The sequence below is a fragment of the Armigeres subalbatus genome, chromosome 3, assembly GCF_024139115.2.
Source record: "Armigeres subalbatus isolate Guangzhou_Male chromosome 3, GZ_Asu_2, whole genome shotgun sequence".
In the NCBI taxonomy this organism is placed as follows: Eukaryota; Metazoa; Arthropoda; class Insecta; order Diptera; family Culicidae; genus Armigeres; species Armigeres subalbatus.
The window spans coordinates 366,538,106-366,559,657 of record NC_085141.1 but is presented as its reverse complement, the minus strand read 5'-3'; the positions used below and the strand labels follow the sequence as shown (position 1 = coordinate 366,559,657).

At 42.0% G+C, this 21,552-nt stretch overlaps 2 protein-coding genes across 2 annotated transcripts in view; both read right to left on the bottom strand.

The window, feature by feature from the left end:
• Positions 1–7,465, bottom strand: part of LOC134226348 (uncharacterized) — a 103,480-nt gene extending 96,015 nt beyond the window's left edge. The window contains exon 1 of the mRNA XM_062707068.1: positions 6,453–7,465. The gene's annotated coding sequence lies outside the window, so the exon portion shown is untranslated. The remainder of the gene's footprint in view (positions 1–6,452) is intronic.
• A 9,694-nt stretch (positions 7,466–17,159) lies between these two features.
• Positions 17,160–19,410, bottom strand: LOC134222875 (uncharacterized). Its single transcript, XM_062702018.1, has 2 exons — positions 19,367–19,410; positions 17,160–18,512 (listed from the first exon to the last, which is right to left on the bottom strand). The coding sequence occupies exon 2, from the start codon at positions 18,456–18,458 to the stop codon at positions 17,160–17,162; it is 1,299 nt and encodes a 432-aa protein (XP_062558002.1). The 5' UTR covers positions 18,459–18,512; positions 19,367–19,410.
• Between the last annotated feature and the right edge of the window lie 2,142 nt (positions 19,411–21,552).

Sequence of the window (21,552 nt, the reverse complement as noted above, 5' to 3'; positions counted from 1 at the left end):
TTCTCCAGGAATTTCTTCGGAAATCTTTTTAGAAAAGCCACCAGGAATTAATTTGGACATTCATCTAAGCATTCCTTCAGAAAGCCCTCCGGAAAGGCCTTTTAATTTTTTTTTCAGAAATTCCTTGAGAACTTCTTCCAGGGAGTCATTAAGAAAATTCCTTCAGATAACTATACAAAATTCTTGCAGGAATAATTCCGTAACAAATTCTAATTTGAAGGAATTTTTGAAGAAATTTCCGAAAACAAATCCTAAGGGAATTTGAGCGTTAAACTTATTTACAATTAAAAAACACTCAAATAATGGTTTTAAAAAAATGAAGGAATTTACAAAAAAAAAAAACGGAGATTAAAGAATTTCAGAAGAGATTCCTGAATGAATTCTTAGAGGAATTTTAAAAAAAAATTTCGGAGATCAACAGGAATTTCTGGAAGAGTTGCTAAAGGAGTTTCCGGAGAAATGTCCGAAGGAATTTCTATAGAAAATTCGGAAGGAATTCCTTGCGAAAGTACTAAACAAATTCCAAAGGGAAATTTTGAAAGAATACCAAAAATATATTCCTAGAGTTTCAGAAGAAATTCTTTGAGGAATTACTGGAAGAATTTTTATTAGAAATTCCTAAAAGAAATTCCTGAAGGAATTTCTAAAAAAATCAAAATTCCGAAGGTTTTCTCCTAAAGGTATTTCCGAATGCATTCCAAAAACAGTGTCCGTAGGTATTCTTATAGAAATTCTTGATAGATTTTCCATGGGTATTTTCCAAGGAATTCTTAAAGGAATTTTCAAAGGAATTCCTAAACAAGTTTTCGAATGAATTCCTTGAGAAATTTCCAAAGTACTCCGAAAAATAATTTCTGAACCAATAACTAAAGTAATTTCTAAGGAAATTCCCGAAGGAGAAATTGGGACGAATTTCCAAAAAAATCAATTTTCAAAGGAATTCTTAAAGGAAGTTCTGAAGGAATTCATTAGGGAAATTCTAAATTATTTCTTAGAATTCCTTTTTCAATTATTCTGAGGAATATCTTGAGGAATTTCCAAACGAATTTCTGGATTTATATACGAATTACTTTCCAATGAACTTATGTGCTGTAATGCGGTAATGTCCAAGTGATGGATGTAATGTAAACTTTTGCTGTGGAGATACAAGCTATAGCTATTAGGATATTCATTCAGTCTGACTAAAGACATAAAAAGCATCATATGCCTTACGGCATGAATTTCTTTTTCTCAGCTCAAAATTCTTCACGCTGACTCACGCCGCCGCCGCCGAACGTTGCTTACGGCGTGAGGCCGCTGCTGTAAAAATGGCATTACGCCACCGCCGCTCACAAATACTTCGGTGCACATGTCTACTTAGTCGTAGGGCTTCCATTTTTCCCGGGAATCAACTTCCCGGGAAACGGGAAATGAAACAATAAATTCCCGGGATTTCCCGGGATCCCGGGAAATAAAAAAACTCTCGAAGCTAATTCAAAATCGAAGTTTCAATTTTGTAGTAAAATATGATTTTGAAACATGTATGATTTTGAAACATGTGTCCTGATAAGCTCCGCTATATGCTACTTTTCTATATTTTTTTAAAACTTTTTCAGGTTGTATCCGCATTTTTTTCCAGTTTTTGGACAACGACGGCTTCAAGAGATTCTCTTCTATTATCGCCAAAATATTCCTAACTTGAACTATTCTTATACTCGACGATTTTTTTTTGTGTATAGAATCTTCAGGTCAACTTTGAAGGATAAACCATTTTTATTCATGTACGTCCACTAGAATTAATTCATGAAAAAAATGTTACTTAGGTCCTTTTGAAAAGTTAAGCGAGATTTCATTCATCTGCTTCAAATACAAAATGTGTTCTAGTGGACGTACATGAATAAAAATGGTTTATCCTTCAAAGTTGACCTGAAGATTCTATACACAAAAAAAAAATCGTGGAGTATAAGAATAGTTCAAGTTATGAATATTTTGGCGATAATAGAAGAGAATTCTTCCATTCGAAATAAAAAAGAGCCTACAGGCGAGTGCTTGATTGTCGTACTTTAATGATCCTGACTATAACATTTTTTCAGTCAAACTATCCTTGTAATGCCGAACAGCACCTAAAAATTAAATGAAATGTTTCAGAAATATCTCAAAATACAAACGAGTCTTCGAGTTTGTTCAGGAATATAATCAAAAAGGATAAAAGGTCTTAAAGATTTTTGACAATAATAGGACAAACTTGCCAAAGCGGTCACTGCTATTCAGGGCCGGATTTAGCCGGAAGGGGGGCCACGGGGCCGACGGTATGTGGGGGCCCCAAAATGTACAAAAAAGGTTGCGAACATTGGTAGCTCTGCTGTTTCACCGCAGACACTCAATTTTAATTCGACTTCAAAACAGTTACCGACGTTTGAACCCACTAAATAAACGAACATAGATACAAACTGGTTCTTTGCCTCGCCTCTCTTCAACACGTGTTGGAATACACCGTATGATTCTGTGGCATTTTCAGTTATAACTTAAATTCTTAAACTTCAAAAGTGAAATAAATAGTAAGATGATGCTTGTAAAAAAATGTAATTGATACCCCAAAATCCGATATCATCAAATTTAAAAAATAAGACAATTATTACAAAATATTTGAGTATGTTCATTTCCCGGCAAATTCGGGAAACTGATACATAAATCCCGGGAATCGGGAATCCCGGGAAATATGATTTCCCGGGAAATCGTTTCCGGGAATGGAAGCCCTCGTATGCCGCCTTGAAATCAATGAACAGATGGTGCGTTGGGACTTTGTATTCACGGCATTTTTGAAGAATTTGCCGTACAGTTAATATCTGGTCCGTTGTCGAGTGGCCGTGAACGAAGCCGGCTTGATAACTTCCCATTCACTAATGGTGTAGATCACATAATGACTTTGTATTTCAGATCTATCACAATTGGATTTTTGCACTTCAGGTGATAGATACATGCTTTATTTCCCGGAAACGACTGCAAGTCGACTTATCACATTGATGGAATAACCATGAGAACTCTTGGAGATGGACATAAGGAGCATTTTCACCTCTGGGTCGGTCTAAAGACATCAATCACTGAGAAAATTAGGATAAGCGTACGAAATACAGTAATATCCCGATTTTATCACCCCCCTGGTGAATTTCGGGGTGATAAAACAGGGTATGTGACAAAATTGGAAAAAAATATTTTCTTTTTGCCTTTCTCGTATACTAAGTATACGGTATTGCCTTTCTCGTATACTAAGTATACGGTAAAGGCTATATGATCGCTCCAAAAACAAACTTTTTATAGAAGTCCCGGAGACACATAGTGTTATATACCAATCGACTCAGTTCGACGAATTGAGGTGATGTCTGTCTGTGTGTGTGTGTGTGTGTGTGTGTGTGTGTGTGTGTGTGTGTGTGTGTGTGTGTGTGTGTGTGTGTGTGTATGTGTGTGTGTGCGCAAAACTGCTAAAAAAATGTCACTCATTTTTCGGGCACTTATCTTCAACCGATTTGCTCGCAACAAGTTGCATTCGACGCAGAATCCTATCCCATTGTTTTCCATTTGAAATTGGCCAGATCGGACTATGGGATCGAGAGTTATGGCCAAAATACAAATTCATACGAAAACATCGCGTAAAAAATGTCACTCATTTTTCGGGCACTTATCCTCAACCGATTTGCTTGCAACAAGTTGCATTCGACGCAGAATCCTGTCCCATTGTTTCCTATCTGGAATTGGCCAGATCGGACTATGGGATCAATAGTTATGGCCAAAATACAAATTCATACGAAAAAATCGCGTAAAAAATGTCACTCATTTTTCGGGCACTTATCCTCAACCGATTTGCTCGCAACAAGTTGCATTCGACGCAGAATCCTGTCCCATTGTTTCCTATTTGAAATTGGCCAGATCGAACTATGGGATCGAGAGTTATGGCCAAAATACCAATTCATACGAAAAAATCGCGTAAAAAATGTCACTCATTTTTAGGGCACTTATCCTCAACCGATTTGCTCGTAACAAGTTGCATTCGACGCAGAATCCGGTCCCATTATTTCCTATTTGAAATTGGCCAGATCGGACTATGGGATCGAGAGTTATGGCCAAAATACCAATTCATACGAAAAAATCGCGTAAAAAATGTCACTCATTTTTCGGGCACATATCCTTAACCGATTTGCTCATAACAAGTTGCATTCGACGTAGAATCCTGTCCCGTTGTTTCCTATTTGGAATTGGCCATATCGGACTATGGGATCGAAAATTATACCATTTTTGCCTTTCTCGTATACAAAGTATACGTAAAGGCTATATGTTCGCTCAAAAAACGAACTTTTGATAGGAGTCCCGGAGACCCATAGTGTTATATACCGATCGACTCAGCTCGACGAATTGAGGTGATGTCTGTGTGTGCGTGTGTATGTGTGTGTATGTGTGTGTATGTGTGTGTATGTGTGTGCGCAAAATAATCTCACTCATTTTCAGGCACTTATCCTTAACCGATTTGCTCACAACAAGTTGCATCCGACGCAGAATCTTGTCCCATTGTTTCGTATTGAAAATTGGCCCAATCGGACTATGGGCCTCGGAATTATGGCCAAAATATATTCTTTTTTAAGAAAAATTCTCACTCACTTTTTAGGCACTTACTCTTAGCTGATTTACTCGCAACAAGTTTCATTCGACGTTTTTCAAAATCTCACTCATTTTAGTGACATGTGTACCCTCAGCCGATTTACTCGCAAGAAGTTGCATTCGATGCAGAATCCGGCCCCATTGTTTCCTGTTGAAAATTGGCCGTATCGGACTATAGGCTCAGAAGTTATGGTCAAAATACTTTTGTTTCACCAAAAGTGCGTAGAATTTACTCACTCGAAAGAAACGAGAAAGGCGCCATCACCGCTAGGTGGATTAATGTGGGATTTTTTAATTCATTCCGCAAATATGAATCATTTTATGCCTTGGAAAGGCCAAATGCGTGAACGGTACCCGTTATTTCTTGTCGAAATTGCTTACAGAATATTTCCCAGGTACTCAGAAGTCGTTCGTAATAAACTACAGGCGGTGAAAGTTATTTCGTGAAAATCAATGTTATTTTTGGTATTATTTACGAAAATAAAAAGAATGAAAAAATTTTTTGGGGTGACAAAATCGGGTCGAAAACGTGACAAAATCGGGACGTGATAAAATCGGGTCGAAAACGTGATAAAATCGGGGGTAGACAAAATCGGGGAGTGACAAAATCGGGTGAACACTGTATTCCATGCATTTCTGTTAAAGGTAGTTGTTAAGGAACGATTGGGCGACGGTTCTATTATTCTTCTCCAACAATTTTAATTATGATGGAAAATCGTTCAATAAAATGTTTCTAGTTACCCTTTACAAAACATATGACAATATAAGTGAAAATAAGGAAATCCGCTAAAAGAAATCCAAATAGAATTAAGATTGCCAAAAACTTCTGATGTTTCCATGTCAAACAGAAATATCAGATCTAATGACTCATGATATCATGAATCTAACTACAATATTCATGATCGAAGCTCCCATATTTATGAGTTAGATTCATGGTTTCGATGGAGATGACTCACGAATTCAAGAACCGTCTTAAAGATTTGCCCTCAGTAATACGAATCGTAACGCATCGATGCGTTATCACAACAAATCATAAAACAGATCATGAAATCATGATTCATAATCATGGTGTATTTTCATAACATGATAATGCGCTATATTCATGAAATCATGAGTCATATTTTCCATTTTCGGAAACGGATTTATTCCCGTGTATTTAATTACGCTTTCAAAAATTGTCAAATCAGCACTCATTTTGAAAAGTGATTAAAGATTAATTGCGAACGCTACGGTAGCATTCAATATTGAATCACAAAATAATTTACTTTTTAAATACGTAATAAATATACCTTTTTGATCGTTTTACTTCGTTTTGTAACAATAAGCAAATAACCGCGAAAAAAACTTCTGAGCAGGTTTTCACTTGATAAAAAAATGTTTTCTTCGTTCGGATCGTTAGTCAGCACAAAAAGATCGTGCTTATGTCAATATCTGCTAATGTCAATATCTGTTATTTGTCAAAAGTTACGTCGGGGTGCCGACAACCGACCACCTTCCCTTATAATTTCCTGATTTACAGTTAAGTGTTTCTGAGGCACTCCCAAAGTTATTTGCGAGGATTTCAAGGCAAGATACCATTTCAGCGTTTAAATCAAGAGGCACATTTTTAAATGTTTGAACATTTGTTTAACAATTGTGTCACACTTTTCCTCAAACGGTTACACAATTTATCTACAAAGATATTTTTGAAGTTTGATACCGTTCGAAATGTTATTTATATAGCCAGCTAGTAAATATTAAAGTTTTATCTATCCAGAATCAAATACTTTATGATAATTCATCTGAAATTATTGATATTTTGATAAATTAAAATATAAAATTACCTGTTCTTGTTCTTGTCAATCTTCGAAGAAATACAAACTTAGAAGACAAAACACATGTCCTAGTTGTGTAAATCTTACAATAAATTCATCGTTCCGTCCATGGTTCCCATTTTCAAAGAACAAGGCCACAACTTCTAATATTTCACTTCCTTATTTTTTCTCTCACAATCGATGGATACTACTTTCACTTCGTCTAAACATTTCTTCGCACCTCGCAGCCAAATTTGCACCCAAATTTCACAAAGAACAGCCAATAGCACAACGCATACATCAGTTTGACGCCGGTGTCGTTAGTGATTTGCCGCTATCTATTTTAATTGCGTTTGAATCACATGGTATGTGCACCAAGAGCGCATCACATGCAGAATTTTCCGGCGGCACCACGGCCGTCGCGCACGACCGGCTTTCCGTTTGTTTTCCCGCACTTTGCCTCGGTCCTATCACTCCCGTCTAAGCAGCACTAAGGGTGTCAGCATACGCACTGCACCGCGCCACGGATGCACTCAAGAAATTGCGAACGATGCACCGCCGCGCGTCGCGACGTCAAAGGTCAACCTGTCAACCCACAGCTGATTCACCACCGACCGTTGGGTTCTAAAATGCGTGCCGCAATGGAAGCAGCAGAAAAACTCAACCGGCAGTGACTAACTCCATGACTGCACTCGTAGACTCTCTTCCACTTCAACGAAAGACGGTGCCAAGGCACAATCAACGGGGTGTCCTCGAATCGGCTGCGATATCCTTGCGCTATGGTTGTTTCTGAGTTATCACTTCGAACTCGTTCAACGTACGTGTGTCCATATGTAGCTACCACTATTGAACAGCAAGTAGCGAAATCGAACCGAATCGTCAGGCTCGTGTGTATGCAGGACTAGCGTGGAAAATGGGCAGTCCACTGCAGTGTCCGAATGCGCGTCTTGCCGGCGCGGCGTCCGAAGATAAACTAATTCGAACTGAAGCATAAATATGTCTCAGATCCGCACATGACTGCTGCTGCTGCTGCTACTGCTGCTGGCTGTATCGAAAACGCCGTGCCTCCCAAAGGGCCATCAGTTGCGGAATACTAGTAGTAGTAGCGCGGAATCACCGCGCGCCGGCAGTGGCAGAGCATGTTATGTTGCACCCAAGTATAGTTTGCCGGGGTGCGATTGTAGTGAAACCACATCGCGTATGCCGCGAATTTTGTTGCACGTGAAAGAAGTTTCGTGTCGTAGAGTATCCTGTCGCATTATGATTTTCCGGCTTGTGCATATGTCGCACTTTTGGAGTACGTACCTATGCTGTATTTTTCTGCTTCACTCGATTTTCCGGAAGAAATCGATTCAACCAGTTTTGTTGGTAACCAAGGAAGAAAAACATAATCTTTCGCGCATCATTAGGGGAAATTATGGCTTTGGCGAGTTTTGTTCTAATGTTGTAATTTTTTTGAAGACCTAAAATGTATAATAATAAAAAAACAAAACAAAGTAAAATGTAATGTATTATGACATTACACACATTATATTATTTTGGGCATACTTACGTTTTATTTGAATCAGGTTTCACGACCGTGATTGCGACGAATGATTTGTTTATCGGCTGTATCGGTCAGTCCTATTCAAGCCCTCTTGAGTGACAGGTAGTGTGAACTCCGCATAAACCTGTCGATCGATAGAACTAAATGTAAAACAAAGCAGCATGTGAAGAGATCGTTGACTGGATCTTTTTGCCTGTCGTGGCACGTTGGTTTCCATACCACTAATCAAGCCGTCCACAACCAGGGCTTTTGGCAGAAGATTCACGCTTCGATTGTGTGCTATTTAATAGATGCCCTTTCACAATCTGTCGCTTCATACTTGATCGTGCCCTAGCGAACGGCTTTCAATCTGTTGATTTTCAATTATCTTTCGATTATCTACACCCTCATACGTTTAGTAGGACTGATCGATAAAAACCCGACCAACAAACCATTCTTACGTTTTATTTCCTACATCCCTTCTTACAACTTTTTTATATTATCTTTGAACTGTCTTTTTGGTCTTTGAACTTCATCATATTGTCATTTTGCAGCTTCGTTGAAGTATCAACCTCACGAATTCACTTTTTATGTTTCCATCGTTATCTTTTCAAGGCCCTTCTGCCATAGATTTTTGATACATCGACTTTTTGTCTCTCCGACATCTTATGCCTGGCCAGGGAATCAATATTCGAGCAACGCCCAACAATAGGGAAAGTGCACCGGTTTTGGCCAACCTAGTGCCTAATTTGGCCAACCTTGAAAAATACATATTTTTCCAAAATAATCGATCAGTTGAAAGCAGCGTTGAAACGTGAGGGAACTAATAAAACCCTTGCGAATTGCTTAATTTTTGGAGTTATTCGCAAAATTGGCCAAATTAGGAACATGGCCAAAACCGGTACAGTTCCCCTATACCATTTGTCATCAACAGACTTTGTTACTGACAAACGCACTTCGCAACAAGCCTTTATCAGAACCCGAACACAATATGACAAAAATTATTCCCATTGCATGCTCTTATTTCTCCGAAAATACGATGCTATTTTCGTAATCAGAGCTAGATTCTCGAATATTTGCATAAAAGCAGAAACTATGATAGCATAAAACTAAACATAAACATAAAACTGAAATTTGCTGTAGAGATAATGCAAAATAACGGGATGAAAAGTTAGCAACAAAGTTTTGTCTTCTTTTTTTGTTTCTGATAAAAAATTTCGGGTCTTTGTCATAATTATCTCCGACAAAAACAAAGCTTTGTCGTTGATTTTCTTTTGTCGCTTGTTTTGCAAGCGCATCCAAGAAAAATTGTTTCCCTGTGCCTGGCGTATTCCAGAGCTCCATAATCGTCGGTCTTGGGCGATGTTCCTGCAGTTTCCCCGAAAGCTTAGGGTCTTACTTTAAGTGACTCCTAGGTCCGATTCCACCGCGTGCAACCAACGTGTTCGTGGTCTTCCACGAAGTCGCCGGCCCCTATCTGGTTCTATGTTGAATATTGTTTTCGCTATTCTTTCTTAAAACATTCGCACTAAGTGACCAGCCCACTGAAGTCTGTCGTATTTTATACGCTTCACAATATTTTCTCGAAAACCCCGAAAACTCTCCGGTCCGTCTCTTTTAACTTCCATGCTTCATGTTCATAAAGGGCAACTGGTAGGATCAGAGTTTTGTATAGAGCCAATTTCGTCTGCATGTTGTATAGAGCCAATTTCGTCTGCATTTTGTCTGCATGTCGTCGGGACCTAAGCTGGTTACGTTATCCGTAAAAGGCCCTATTCGCAGCAGCAATACGTCTTTTCACTTCACCGTGTATGCGACCGTGTGAACTTCACTTCACCAGAATATGCGACCGTGTGATGATAATGCCGTTCATAAAGGGCAACTGGTAGGATCAGAGCATTATCATCACACGGTCGCATATTCTGGTGAAGTGAAGTTCACACGGTCGCATACACGGTGAAGTGAAAAGACGTATTGCTGCTGCGAATAGGGCCTTTTACGGATAACGTAACCAGCTTAGGTCCCGACGACATGCAGACAAAAATGCAGACGAAATTGGCTCTATACAACATGCAGACGAAATTGGCTCTATACAAAACTCTGATCCTACCAGTTGCCCTACTCGCCAGATCTCCTAATAGCGCTTCGAGTGCAATGTTGAACAATACATTCGAAAGCGCATCACCCTGCTTCAATCCTTCTAAGGTCACAAACGAGGTTGACACTTCGTCTGCAATCCGAATACTTGATTTCGAGCCATCCAGCTTTGCACGTATCAGTCTAATCAGTTTCGCCGGAAAACCATGTTCGGACATTATCTGCCACAGCTCATTTCTTTTCACTGAATCGTACGCTGCTTTGAAATCAATAAACAGATGGTGATTCTGCAAGCTATACTCCCGGAATTTATCAAGAATCATCCGCAGGTTAAAAATTGAACCGTCGTTGATCGGCCCTCAAGAAAACCTGCCTGGTATTCGCCGACGAAGGACTCCTCAAGCGATGTCAATCTGTTAAACAGGATACGAGATAGGATTTTGTGCGCCGAGTTCAGAAGGGCGGTCCCTCTGTAATTGACACACTCTAGTCTGTGCCCTTTCTTATAGGTTGGGCATATGAGGCCATCCAATCAGCCGGCAGGCAGTTCTTCATTCTTCCATATTTTCTGAATAATGTGGTAGATTGATTGTTGCAGCTGCTCACTTCCGTGTTTGAGAAGCTCGACCAGGATCTCGTCCTTCCCAGCAGCTTTACTGTTTTCAGCGCGCTTAATGTCTTCTTTACCTCGTCCAGCGCCCTCCTTAGCCGTGTGGTAAGACTTTCGGCTATAAAGCAAGACCATGCTGAGGGTGGCTGGGTTCGATTCCCGGTGCCGGTCTAGGCAATTTTCGAATTGGAAATTGTCTCGACTTCCTTGGGCATAAACGTATCATCGTGCTAGCCTCATGATATACGTATGCAAAAATGGTAACCTGGCTAAGAAACCTCGCAGTTAATAACTGTGGAAGTGCTTAATGAACAATAAGCTGCGAGGCGGGTCTGTCCCAGTGTGGGGATGTAATGCCAATAAGAAGAAGAAGAAGACCTCGTCCAGCGTTGGTGGTTTCACAGCTTGACCTTCGCCGACTATGTCCATCCTGCTAGTTGATACACCTTCATTTACACCATTCAACAAATCTTAGAAGTGCTCCTACCACCTAGCTGACACCATAGTCTTGTCGGTCAGCAAATTTCCCTCTCGGTCATTGCACATGGCGGGCGGAGGGCACCTCCGCATATCGTTTCTATCCATGTTCTCCTGCGCTTCAGCTATCACAATCTCTTCGTGTTGCCTTTTTTCTGTGGTGGATTCGTTTCTCCTACACTGTACCGCTCTCTGTTGGAACGGGTACGAACCACTAGCATTCGACTCATTGCAACATTTTTCTCGTTCGTCACTCGCTGGCACTCCTCATCAAACCAACCATTCCGTTGACATCGCTTTGCAGTGCCTAACACTTCCTGTGCTGTTGTAGTCACAGCTTCGTGGATATTTTCCCACAATCTGTTGACGTCGCCAGATCCGGTGGCATCTCCTATCCCTCGTCTAGCGTTTGGTGGTACTGTTCAGCAACTCCTTCAACTGGCAAGCGCTGGATATTGAAACGCATCGTTCTGTTGTTTCGTGAACTCGTGACGTTGAAAAGTCGCGCCAGATTTTTTACAACTACAAGGTAGTGATCCGAGTGAATGTTCGGGGGTCTGAAAGACCTTACATCTATAACATCCGAGAAATGTCGTCCGCCGATTAGCACGTGGTCTATCTGTGAGCAAGTGTCTCCACTGCCAGGTGTGTTTGCGGATATTCTTACGTGCGAAGTACAGGGGTTAGACAAAAAGGTTGAGATAAGCAAAATTTTGTCGAAGTTCAAATCAGCATAACTTTGCGTAGAAAAATCTGATTTAGATGAAATTGGGACCATCGGACGCGGAAACTCTTCTAGTATACTATCCCCATGCAAAAACTGATACTGGTCCTTGGCCACCGGAGATGCTCCGGGTTTTCCGAGGGTATGTTAAAAATGCATTTTTTCTTCTGCTTGTCATTTTATGTGACGTTTACTGACATCTTGTTTTATGGTTTTCCCAGAAACTAGAACTAATATGCTGACCAATGCTGGCTGCAGATCCAAAATCCAATAGGTATACACAGAGATATGGCCATTTTCGTGAAAACGGTACGGGATTGGACATACACCCTTAATAAATATCACTTTCGCAGAACATCCGGAACCTGTTACAAATTGGCCAGAGAGTCTCACAGTCCTCAAAATATATCTTTAATAAAGATCCTATATTCATCGTCTTGAGAAAACATGAATTTTGGCACCCATATATGCATGGTTCCAGATGGTGCCAAAACCGGCTCTTCTGGGAAGGCCCTTGGAACCTGCTATACGGGTGGCAGTGGACACTATCATTTTGGTAATGTTTCTGTAATCATCGTCTCGCAAAGCCATGAAGATAGATACTCATATTTGCATTATGCTGATCTGTTATCATTTCACCATGCTCTCGGGACCGTTTTTACGGAAATGGACATATTTCTGTGTAGTTTTGATGGATTCTCGATCTACAGCCACCATTGGTCAGCATATTAGTTCTAGTTTCTGGACAAAGCATAAAACATGATGAAAGTAAATGTCATATAAAATGACAAGCAGTGGAAAAAATACATCTTGAACGTACCCTTGGAAAACCCGGAATATCTCTGGTGGCCGAAGAATAATTTCAGGTTTTGCATGGAGATAGTATACTTTTCGCGTTTCCGCGTCTGACGGTCCCAATTTTATCAAAATCTAACTTGAACTAAACCTTTTTGACTAACCCCTGTAGGTTCTGCTGATTGCCATCCTTCTAGCAGCAGCAAAGTTTACAAGACGCAGACCATTATAGTTGGTAGCGGAATGAAGGCTTTCCGTATCAATGACAGGGCGAAAGAAACTTTCTCTTCCGATCTGCGCATTTGCATCACCGATGGCAATCTTTGGGCAATGTGTTGGGCACTCTCCGTAGGCCTTCCTTATCAAGGCTCTCATAGAACTCATCCTTTACGTCATCAGGCTTATCGTTCATTGGGGCATATATGCTGATCAGGTTATAGTTAAAGAATTTGCTCTTCATTCTCAACACGCAAATGCGGTCGCTTATCGGCTTCCACCGAATAACACGCTTCATCTGCTTCACGATCACCATGAATCCAACTCCTCGTTCTGCTCTGTCACCGCCGATATAATAGATGTGGTACCTGAATGAAGTGTTCGCAATGGGATCCACCGCCCGAAATTCACGTTCTCCAGTTCTGGGCCACCGTATTTCCTGGATGGCTGCCACACTTACGCCGACCTTCTGCAGCTCACGAGCCAGGAGCCCAACACGTGCGGGTTCATTCAAAGTTCTTACGTCTCAAGATCAGACTTTCCATTCGTTTTGCTTTATTCGTTGGCGGGTCTGTTGCCGTTGAATCAATCAGTTTGCTCTACTTTTGCCTTTCTTGGTAACTGTAGAACCTTCGGTAGGCTACCTTACCTATATCGCATTGAAGAGGCTGTCTTCTCGATGCTGACACGATACAGCATTGTGTAAATCGGCTTGTGAGTGACCAGCCGTTTGGGAAAAGGTCTCGGTTACCACGACAGGACAGAAGCACGTCTTACCTTCACTGCTGCTTGATGCGAAAGAGGACGAGTGTTGTTGGGGGAGCTAGGCGAAGCCTACTGCGATTGATTCAAATGTGCCTTAGCACATGTAGCTAATTATGCTGCCAGATGACTCCCACATATCCCCCCTTTCACAAAAGAAAACTCGATGCTGATGATTTTTTTTATGCTAGTTAAATTAATTTTAGGTTGTGAAAAAAATATTACAATTCTGTTTGATATTATTAATTTTCAATGGCGTTGATGTAGTCTCCCAAATACACTGGTTTTCTTTTTGTTCGAATCGGACGTTCAGACACAACGTTTCCTTTTTCACGTTGCGTTCTCTTTACCAACGGAGCAAATATTTCCGGATCAGCACTACCACGGTTATGATCAACTGTTTGGCTTATCCCGTCTTCGTTCCTCCAATTAAAAACTCGCTTGGTCTGTGACACGTGCCTTTTAATGATCTGACCGCTTTCGTCACACAAAACAAGCATTCCATTTTCTTCTTTCGTCACTGTGTACTTTCGAGAGTCAAACCGTAATTCCGCTTTCATCCGAGGCTGACGTTCTACAACAACTGTTGTCCCTGGTCTGATTCGACATTTTCGAGCCCCTCGTTTCGCATCTTTTCGCTGCTTAGCTTCTGTTTTCTACTTCAGATCTTTAGCATTAAGCAGGTAATCGAAATTAGCCTTTCCACGGCATAGAAGCGGTAGTCTACGCCTTATTTTCCGACCCGTCATCACTTCTTCTGGTGGTACTCCGGTAACGGAGTGAGTAGCTGCGTTATACGCTTGGACGGCTGCACTTAGTTCATTTTCATAGGGTGTTCCACTAGCAGAAGCGGCACTCATTGCTTTATTCACCAACTTCATGCAACTCTCAGCCAACCCGTTCTGTTGGGGATATAACGGCGTGGAGAAAGTTGCATTGATGCCACGCTCTGAGCAGTACATCTTATATTCATCTCCGTTAAATGGAGGCCCATTATCTGATTTTATAGTCTGAGGATAGCCTTCCTATTCAAACATTTCGTCCAAGATTTTTTGGGTATGCGCGAAACTTGTCGATCTCACGGGCTTAGCGATAACGTGTCGTGAACGATAGTCCACTAAAACTAGAATAAAAACTCCGCCAAATTTGTTATAGGGACCATTGAAATCTATGCCAATGGTCTCCCATACAGCTTGTGGGGCAAACACACGAGTCATGGGTGTTGGCCGTTCGGGCCTTCCGTTAGTTGCACAAACACCACAAGATGTTACCCAAGCTTCAGCGTCCTTCGTCATTCCAGGCCACCATACACGTTCTCTGAGAATACTCTTAAACTTTGCAGTCGATGGATGGCCTGAATGAGCTACCGCCAAAGTTTCCTGTCGGATACTCTCAGGTATGACCGCGCAACCCGTTTTAATCAACAGTCCTTCTCGTGTGGTTAAATCATTCCCTAGCACCTGAAACTGCTTCAAGTGCTTCGGCCAAACGCCCGTTTCCACGGCATCTATTACCTGTCAGTGAAATACAATTTAAAAGATCAATACATTTTGCCACAAGGATAAGCAAATGTCAAAGTTTTACCTCGGTAAGCTGTTTATCTTTGACAGTGGCGTCTGCAATGTCCTTCTCGGTTAAAAATTCGATTCTGTTCACTTCCAGGGAAGCAAGCTCCCAAGGGCTAACGCCGTCTTCGAACGGGTCATCCACGCCTTCATACAGCCGCGAAGAAGGATCAGCTATATTTTCACGTCCTCTTACATACTGTACGTCAAAACTATAAGGGCTGAGTCTAAGCGCCCATCCATCTGCCCTGTTCAACGCTCGCTTAGAATCCTCTCTTGACCTGTTCAGTATAAATGTAAAACCTTGTGCATCGGTACGGAGCGTAAAGGGGCGTCCTAATAGATAGTAGGCAAAATGCTCTACCGCCCATACAGCAGCAAGAGCTTCGCGCTGGTTCTGCGGATATTTTTTTTCAGTCGTCGTTAAGGCCTTTGACGCGAAACTTATAACACGTGGGGGATTCCTGTTGTCTTCCTGGACGAGAACGGCGCCGAGAGCATGCGGAGATGCGTCCGTATAAACGATGGTTCTATCCTGGTCCGAAAAATATCCTAGAGAAGTTGTGCAATGAACAATTTGGTCCTTCAGCTTTTCAAAGGCTTTCGAATGCTCCTGACCCCAATTCCAACCGTTCGAGCTGTTCGTGAGTGCCCACAGCGGGTTTGCTATGTCGGCAAAGCCTCGGATGTATGGGCTTACAAAGGAAGCTAGTCCCAGGAAGCTTCGTAGCTCGGATACGGTGTTCGGTTGTCGAAACCTACGTATATCCTTTACCTTCTCCTCGTCGATATTAAACCCCTTTTCATCGAGTTCGTGCCCAAGCCATCTTATACGCTTTTTATCGAATTCACATTTCGCAGAGTTCAACGTCAAATGATTTGCTCTAAGAATCCTCAACACACGAGCTACAGTTCCGCGAAGTTGATCCAAGTTATCAGCAAACATAAGGATGTCGTCAATATACACTATGACGTTTTCCTCTCCTAAGAGTAGTCTTGACATCTCCCGCTGGAAGATTTCCGGGGCGCAGTTCACTCCGAACATCAGGCGCGTGAACCGAAACATGCCATTTTCAGTCAAGAAAGTGGTGAGGTCCCTGGATTGTTCGTGGAGCTCCAAATGGTAAAACGCATTGGACAAATCAAGCTTCGTAAAGTACTTTGCCCCGTGGAGTTTGGTTCTCATTTCGTCCAATGATGGTAAGCGATAGTACTCTCTTTTGATTGCACGGTTCGGTGCCTTCATATTAACGACAAGTCGGAAATCGTTTTTTCCTTTAGCCACTGCCGACATGCCGCTGATCCAGTCGGGGCCGATGTCACACGCTCGATGATCCCTTGATTTTCATATCTGAAAGCCGAGCTCTTGCGCTCTCTCTGTACGCTGCTGGTACATAGTAATACGCAATTTTTGCCGGAGGTACGGACGGATCAACACTGAATTTAACCCGAACTCCTGGAACTTTTGGGAACGTTTTTTCGCAGCTATTGACGCTTAGACCAACTTTAAGCAGCCTTAAGTCGCTAGCCGTGGAGCGGCCTAACAGCGAACGGGATCCTTGATCAACGACATAAAACACCGCTAGTATCGAAGGCTTGCTGTGTCCTACTACCTCAATTATAGCTTTAAAAGCACCCTTTACAGAGATGGGTTTTGCAGAGGCATACGAGCAAATGCCACCATCATTTGTCATTTTAATGGGCTCCAGCATAGCGCTTCCTGACAGAAATTCACGTTTGAGGTTTATCCAGTCATCTCCACCTATCGTGTTGACATCCGCCCCGGAATCAATCATAAAACGAATCGGTTTTGACTTTCCTACATGGCAATGTATTAAAGTGTCTGCCAACGAAATTGCGTTTATTTCCTGGAAGGCGAAGGCAATAAAAGCAGTTTAAGTAAGGAAATAACTATAGTTTATTTGACGGCTACATGATAGACAAAAATACATTGTTATTCATTTGATCACGTTTTTACCTTTTCGTCGTTTTCATCCATTTTCCAGCCTGGTGAATTATCCCGCTCCGCGCGTAACTGGTTGGCAATTTTCCTTCGACATACTATAGCAAAATGTCCCCGTTCACCGCAAGTGTTGCAGTTAACGTTGATTGCCGGGCATGATCCGAATTTGTGAAAAAGACGGTTACACTTAGGACACCGTGATCGACGTCCCATTCCTCGGTTCCTGCGTTCGACCATCGCGCGTCTTTTCGAGTCGATCCACCTATCATCCGCTTCTTCGTTCTTTCGCTTCCATTGCTGTGATTTTCCAGGTGCTCGGACATGATGCTGGGCTATTGCGAATGCTTGATTGGGATCCGATTGTGCCGTTTCAGCAGTGTATGCCTCCTCGCGGGTAGCAGATTGTACTACGAAAAGGGTCTCATAGCCAAAAGTTCGTGCAGTTTTTACCAAATCTTTGTTCCGCATTCCTTTCAATAGTTGCGCCCGTACGAACCGGTCCTGATCTTCGCTACTATAACCGCATAGACGAACTTTTTCCATCAGCCGAGCATGGAATGCAATCGTCGGTTCGTTTGGTTCCTGCTTCAGGTTGGTGAACGTTTCATGTTCGGCTGTGACGTCTACCATAGAACGAAGGTAACTTTCGATGTTACCCACGAAAATGCCGTAACAGTCAGGTTCTTGAAGGCTCGGCCGTAGTCTAGCCGCCCGGGCTATTCCTTGTAACTTTTCTCCCATTGACAAATAAAGCATTTGAGCCCGTTTGACTGGATCATTGATATTGGAGAGGGAAACAGCAATTTCGAACCGATCGATGAAGCGACTCCACTGCTCCCACATCCTGTTTGCCGGAACGTCATTGGGAAACGGCTGTATGTTTTCCCAGCGGATACTAGCTGTGCTAGTCGTAGCTCCAACGTTAACGTTTCCAGTATTCCAGCTGTCTTCAGTCTGACGAGGCACCGTGTTAGATCCCCACATTGGTTGATTGGAACCCATGGCTTGCACTAGTTGGTCCAGAGTGGCTTGCATTTGTTTTATTTGGTGAGAGTAGTCCTTATTTCCGTCGATATTGACTGCTTTTTCTTCATCGGCCGCCTCAGCAGTTGATTCCTCAACGTTGTCGTATACACCGCCGAAGCCAGAGCTGTCGTCGCTATCTCCACCACTGTAATCATCTTGTCTTTCTTCCTGTCCTTCGATATCTGACTCGTCAGCCCACATGTCGTCGATAAGATAATCGTTATATTCCGAGTTATCCTTGTAACCGGGGGCACGTACATACTTTCCTCCAGACATTTTGGTTACTTGCAAATTGAATCTGTATTGAGCTGAACTGATACAATTCGAAATCTGTAAGTAATGTTTGGTAATAACGAGGTGCACTATCAGTTTAAGGACCATTGGTGTTCAAGAATTGAAGTCTGATAACAGTATATGTATTAATAAGAATAAACCGTTCAAATTTTCCCATACTCCAAATTTCTATTACCATTATAAAATAACTATGTAAACCGACATAAAGACATGCCTAACCTAAATCGTGCCTGAACTAAATTAGTTTTTTTATTACATCACTGCTTTGCGCGGTCGTCTCGATCCGCTACCTAGTTAATTTAACGCGGTCGTCTCGAGCCGCTTCCAAACCACCGTTCTAAAAAAAATGTATAATCGCGGTCGTCCCGATCCGCTACCACATACAAATACCAATAAGTAATAAACGCGGTCGTCTCGATCCGCTTCCTATCCACAGTCGCGGTCGTCTCGATCCGCTGCCTAACTTCCGTCGCGGTCGTCTCGAGCCGCTACCTACCTTCCGTCGCGGTCATCTCGATCCGCTGCCAATTATTATAATGGTTATCTCCAACCACTGCCTGCTACTAATCAAACATTTACAGTACCTGACTGTTCCTCAGCTCTAATATTCACTTCCGGTTTCCGATTCCACAATTACTTATACTTTTTTTTCTATCACACATGTCTCGACCAGCAAAGTAATGCGGAAAGTTCTATTCACTCTCAGACATTCCATTAAAGAGAAAAAGGAACAAATCACATGTACTGAACAACTGAAGCAGAAATAATTGAAGCAAACTTCTGTATATTTGACCGTCTGGCAGGATCGCCATTGTGTAAATCGGCTTGTGAGTGACCAGCCGTTTGGGAAAAGGTCTCGGTTACCACGACAGGACAGAAGCACGTCTTACCTTCACTGCTGCTTGATGCGAAAGAGGACGAGTGTTGTTGGGGGAGCTAGGCGAAGCCTACTGCGATTGATTCAAATGTCTCTTAGCACACGATGTTAATTATGCTGCCAGATGACTCCCACACAAGCATGATGTGCACAGTTTAGTTTAGAGTCCCTCACTGGCACTCGGACAATGATCAGCCGCCCCTTACATGGGAAACAGACGCTGTTGTGAGCCGCTCGTTAAATGGAGAACAGACGCTCGATCACATCACTGATCCTCTGGAGAGGAGCAAATCCCCCCTTCCCTGTCAGCATACGACCATAGTTCCCACCGGGGTTGTTTACCCGATCTTCCCTAAAGTTGCTCGTACCCCGGTCAGCGCCACGAGGAGGTAGGGATAGGAGTTGCTGGGTAAGAGGCTAAGGACCGTGGAATGGGGTCTATTTTATTCCTTCAGGTACGCGAAGTACCAATGGTACGCTTTACCCAGCATTCGCCGTGCCAAAATTATGTGCTTAGGTGTACGGATTTCTATGCACCACGGTAGATAGACCAAGGAATGGTCAAGGAATGTATTGTGCAGTACGAAGCTGACAAGTAGAGTAAAATTCATAAAGCAAATAACGCCAACGCCTAATATGTCAAACGACATTTTTCCTTGCAGAAAAATGTTCCTTTGCATTATTCCGCAAGGAAAAGTGATAATTGTCTCATATAAGCTGTCAAATTTATTTAAGTTGATGGAAAATGTCAAAAAATTGTCATGGCATCGCTATATTACTCATTTTCAAATAACTGTTTCCAAAAGTCATTTACAGTTCGGATTTTTTGATTAACATGTAGTAGGGGGAAAGACGGCTTTGGCAGGTTTTGTTCTATTATTGGCAAGGGGGTTTTTGTCGACCGAATTTTATGAAGTTTGGCCACAATATTCTTTGATATGCAAAGAATGTTTAGGCCAAATTTGAGCCTAGTCAGTCATAAAAAACCCCCCTGCCAATAATAGAACAAAACCTGCCAAAGCCGTCATTCCCCCTACTTAAAGGATCCTAGAACTTTGTAGAAAAGATTATTGTTTTAAATACAAAGTGTGAGTGTGAGTGTAATATCACGGAATGTCATGGCATTAATGTCATTTGACACTAATTCGGTTATCACCCCGCCAATGTCATATTTAAAGAAATCACCAGTTAGAAAAAGTGTTCGGGTCCTTTAAAGGCTACATGTTTATATGGAAAACATAATTGCAAATGACTTGTGAAAAAAGTTATTAGCAAATAAGTCCCATGACATCGAAATGACATTTCCCGTCTCAGTAATCATATTGTCCTTGATCGCTCTCGTTATCAGCAGCATATTTACTAGGTCAAAGCATGATGTGCTTGACAACCCACGAACATCAACACCATGGGTGAATATTAAAGCTATATACACACAGAATTGGAGAGATAGGCACATAAAAAACCTAGATAAAATAGCAAAACATAAATAAGTTGAATTAAAAACAAAATACTTACCATATCTGGAACGCCACCTAATTTATCATCACCCTGAATCAAATATTCGAATTGCTACTACAGCAGAGTGCTTACCTTACACAACTCTGGAGCTGGGCTCCCGGCAAATACCGTTCATTATTATCACCTTCTTCGTTGCTTCTGTCAACGCACCCGTCACCGAGTGCGTCTGGAAAACCAACAATCCACTCGAGGAAAAATGATCGCGTTCCGGTCAAATTACCCATATCTTCAGCATCCATTGATGCCCCAACCAACCACGGATCGAGTTCATAGGAAGGAGCGTGTGAAATTTGCATAACTTTCCCACCTTGATTTGATGAGAGCCATTTATCATCGGGTACAGAGTAGCAAGCGAATCCGGTCAACTGCGGTGCGTGTTGTCGCGAGGATAAGGACCCGGTGACGGTGACGACGACAGTAGGTTGAGCATATGATCAACATTGTCATCGTAGGGCTCTATTGGTGCCCTGTGCCAGGAAGGGGCAATGGGACGAAAATATTCGATAAATAGTGTAATTTTACATGCAAATTTTCACCCAGAAGTGCTGTTGACCGCCCGTGTGCTCCTCACGCATGGGCTTGTTGCACTGAACTGTTGCAATCAATTTGCAATTTTATTGAATTATGTGACGTGAGGTTGACTTACCCCTTATTGAGACAACACATGCTTAGGTATTTTTT

Bases quoted from the DNA above. Each gene is read 5' to 3' on its own strand.
- LOC134222875 (XM_062702018.1), bottom strand. From the start codon at position 18,458: ATGTCTGGAGGAAAGTATGTACGTGCCCCCGGTTACAAGGATAACTCG.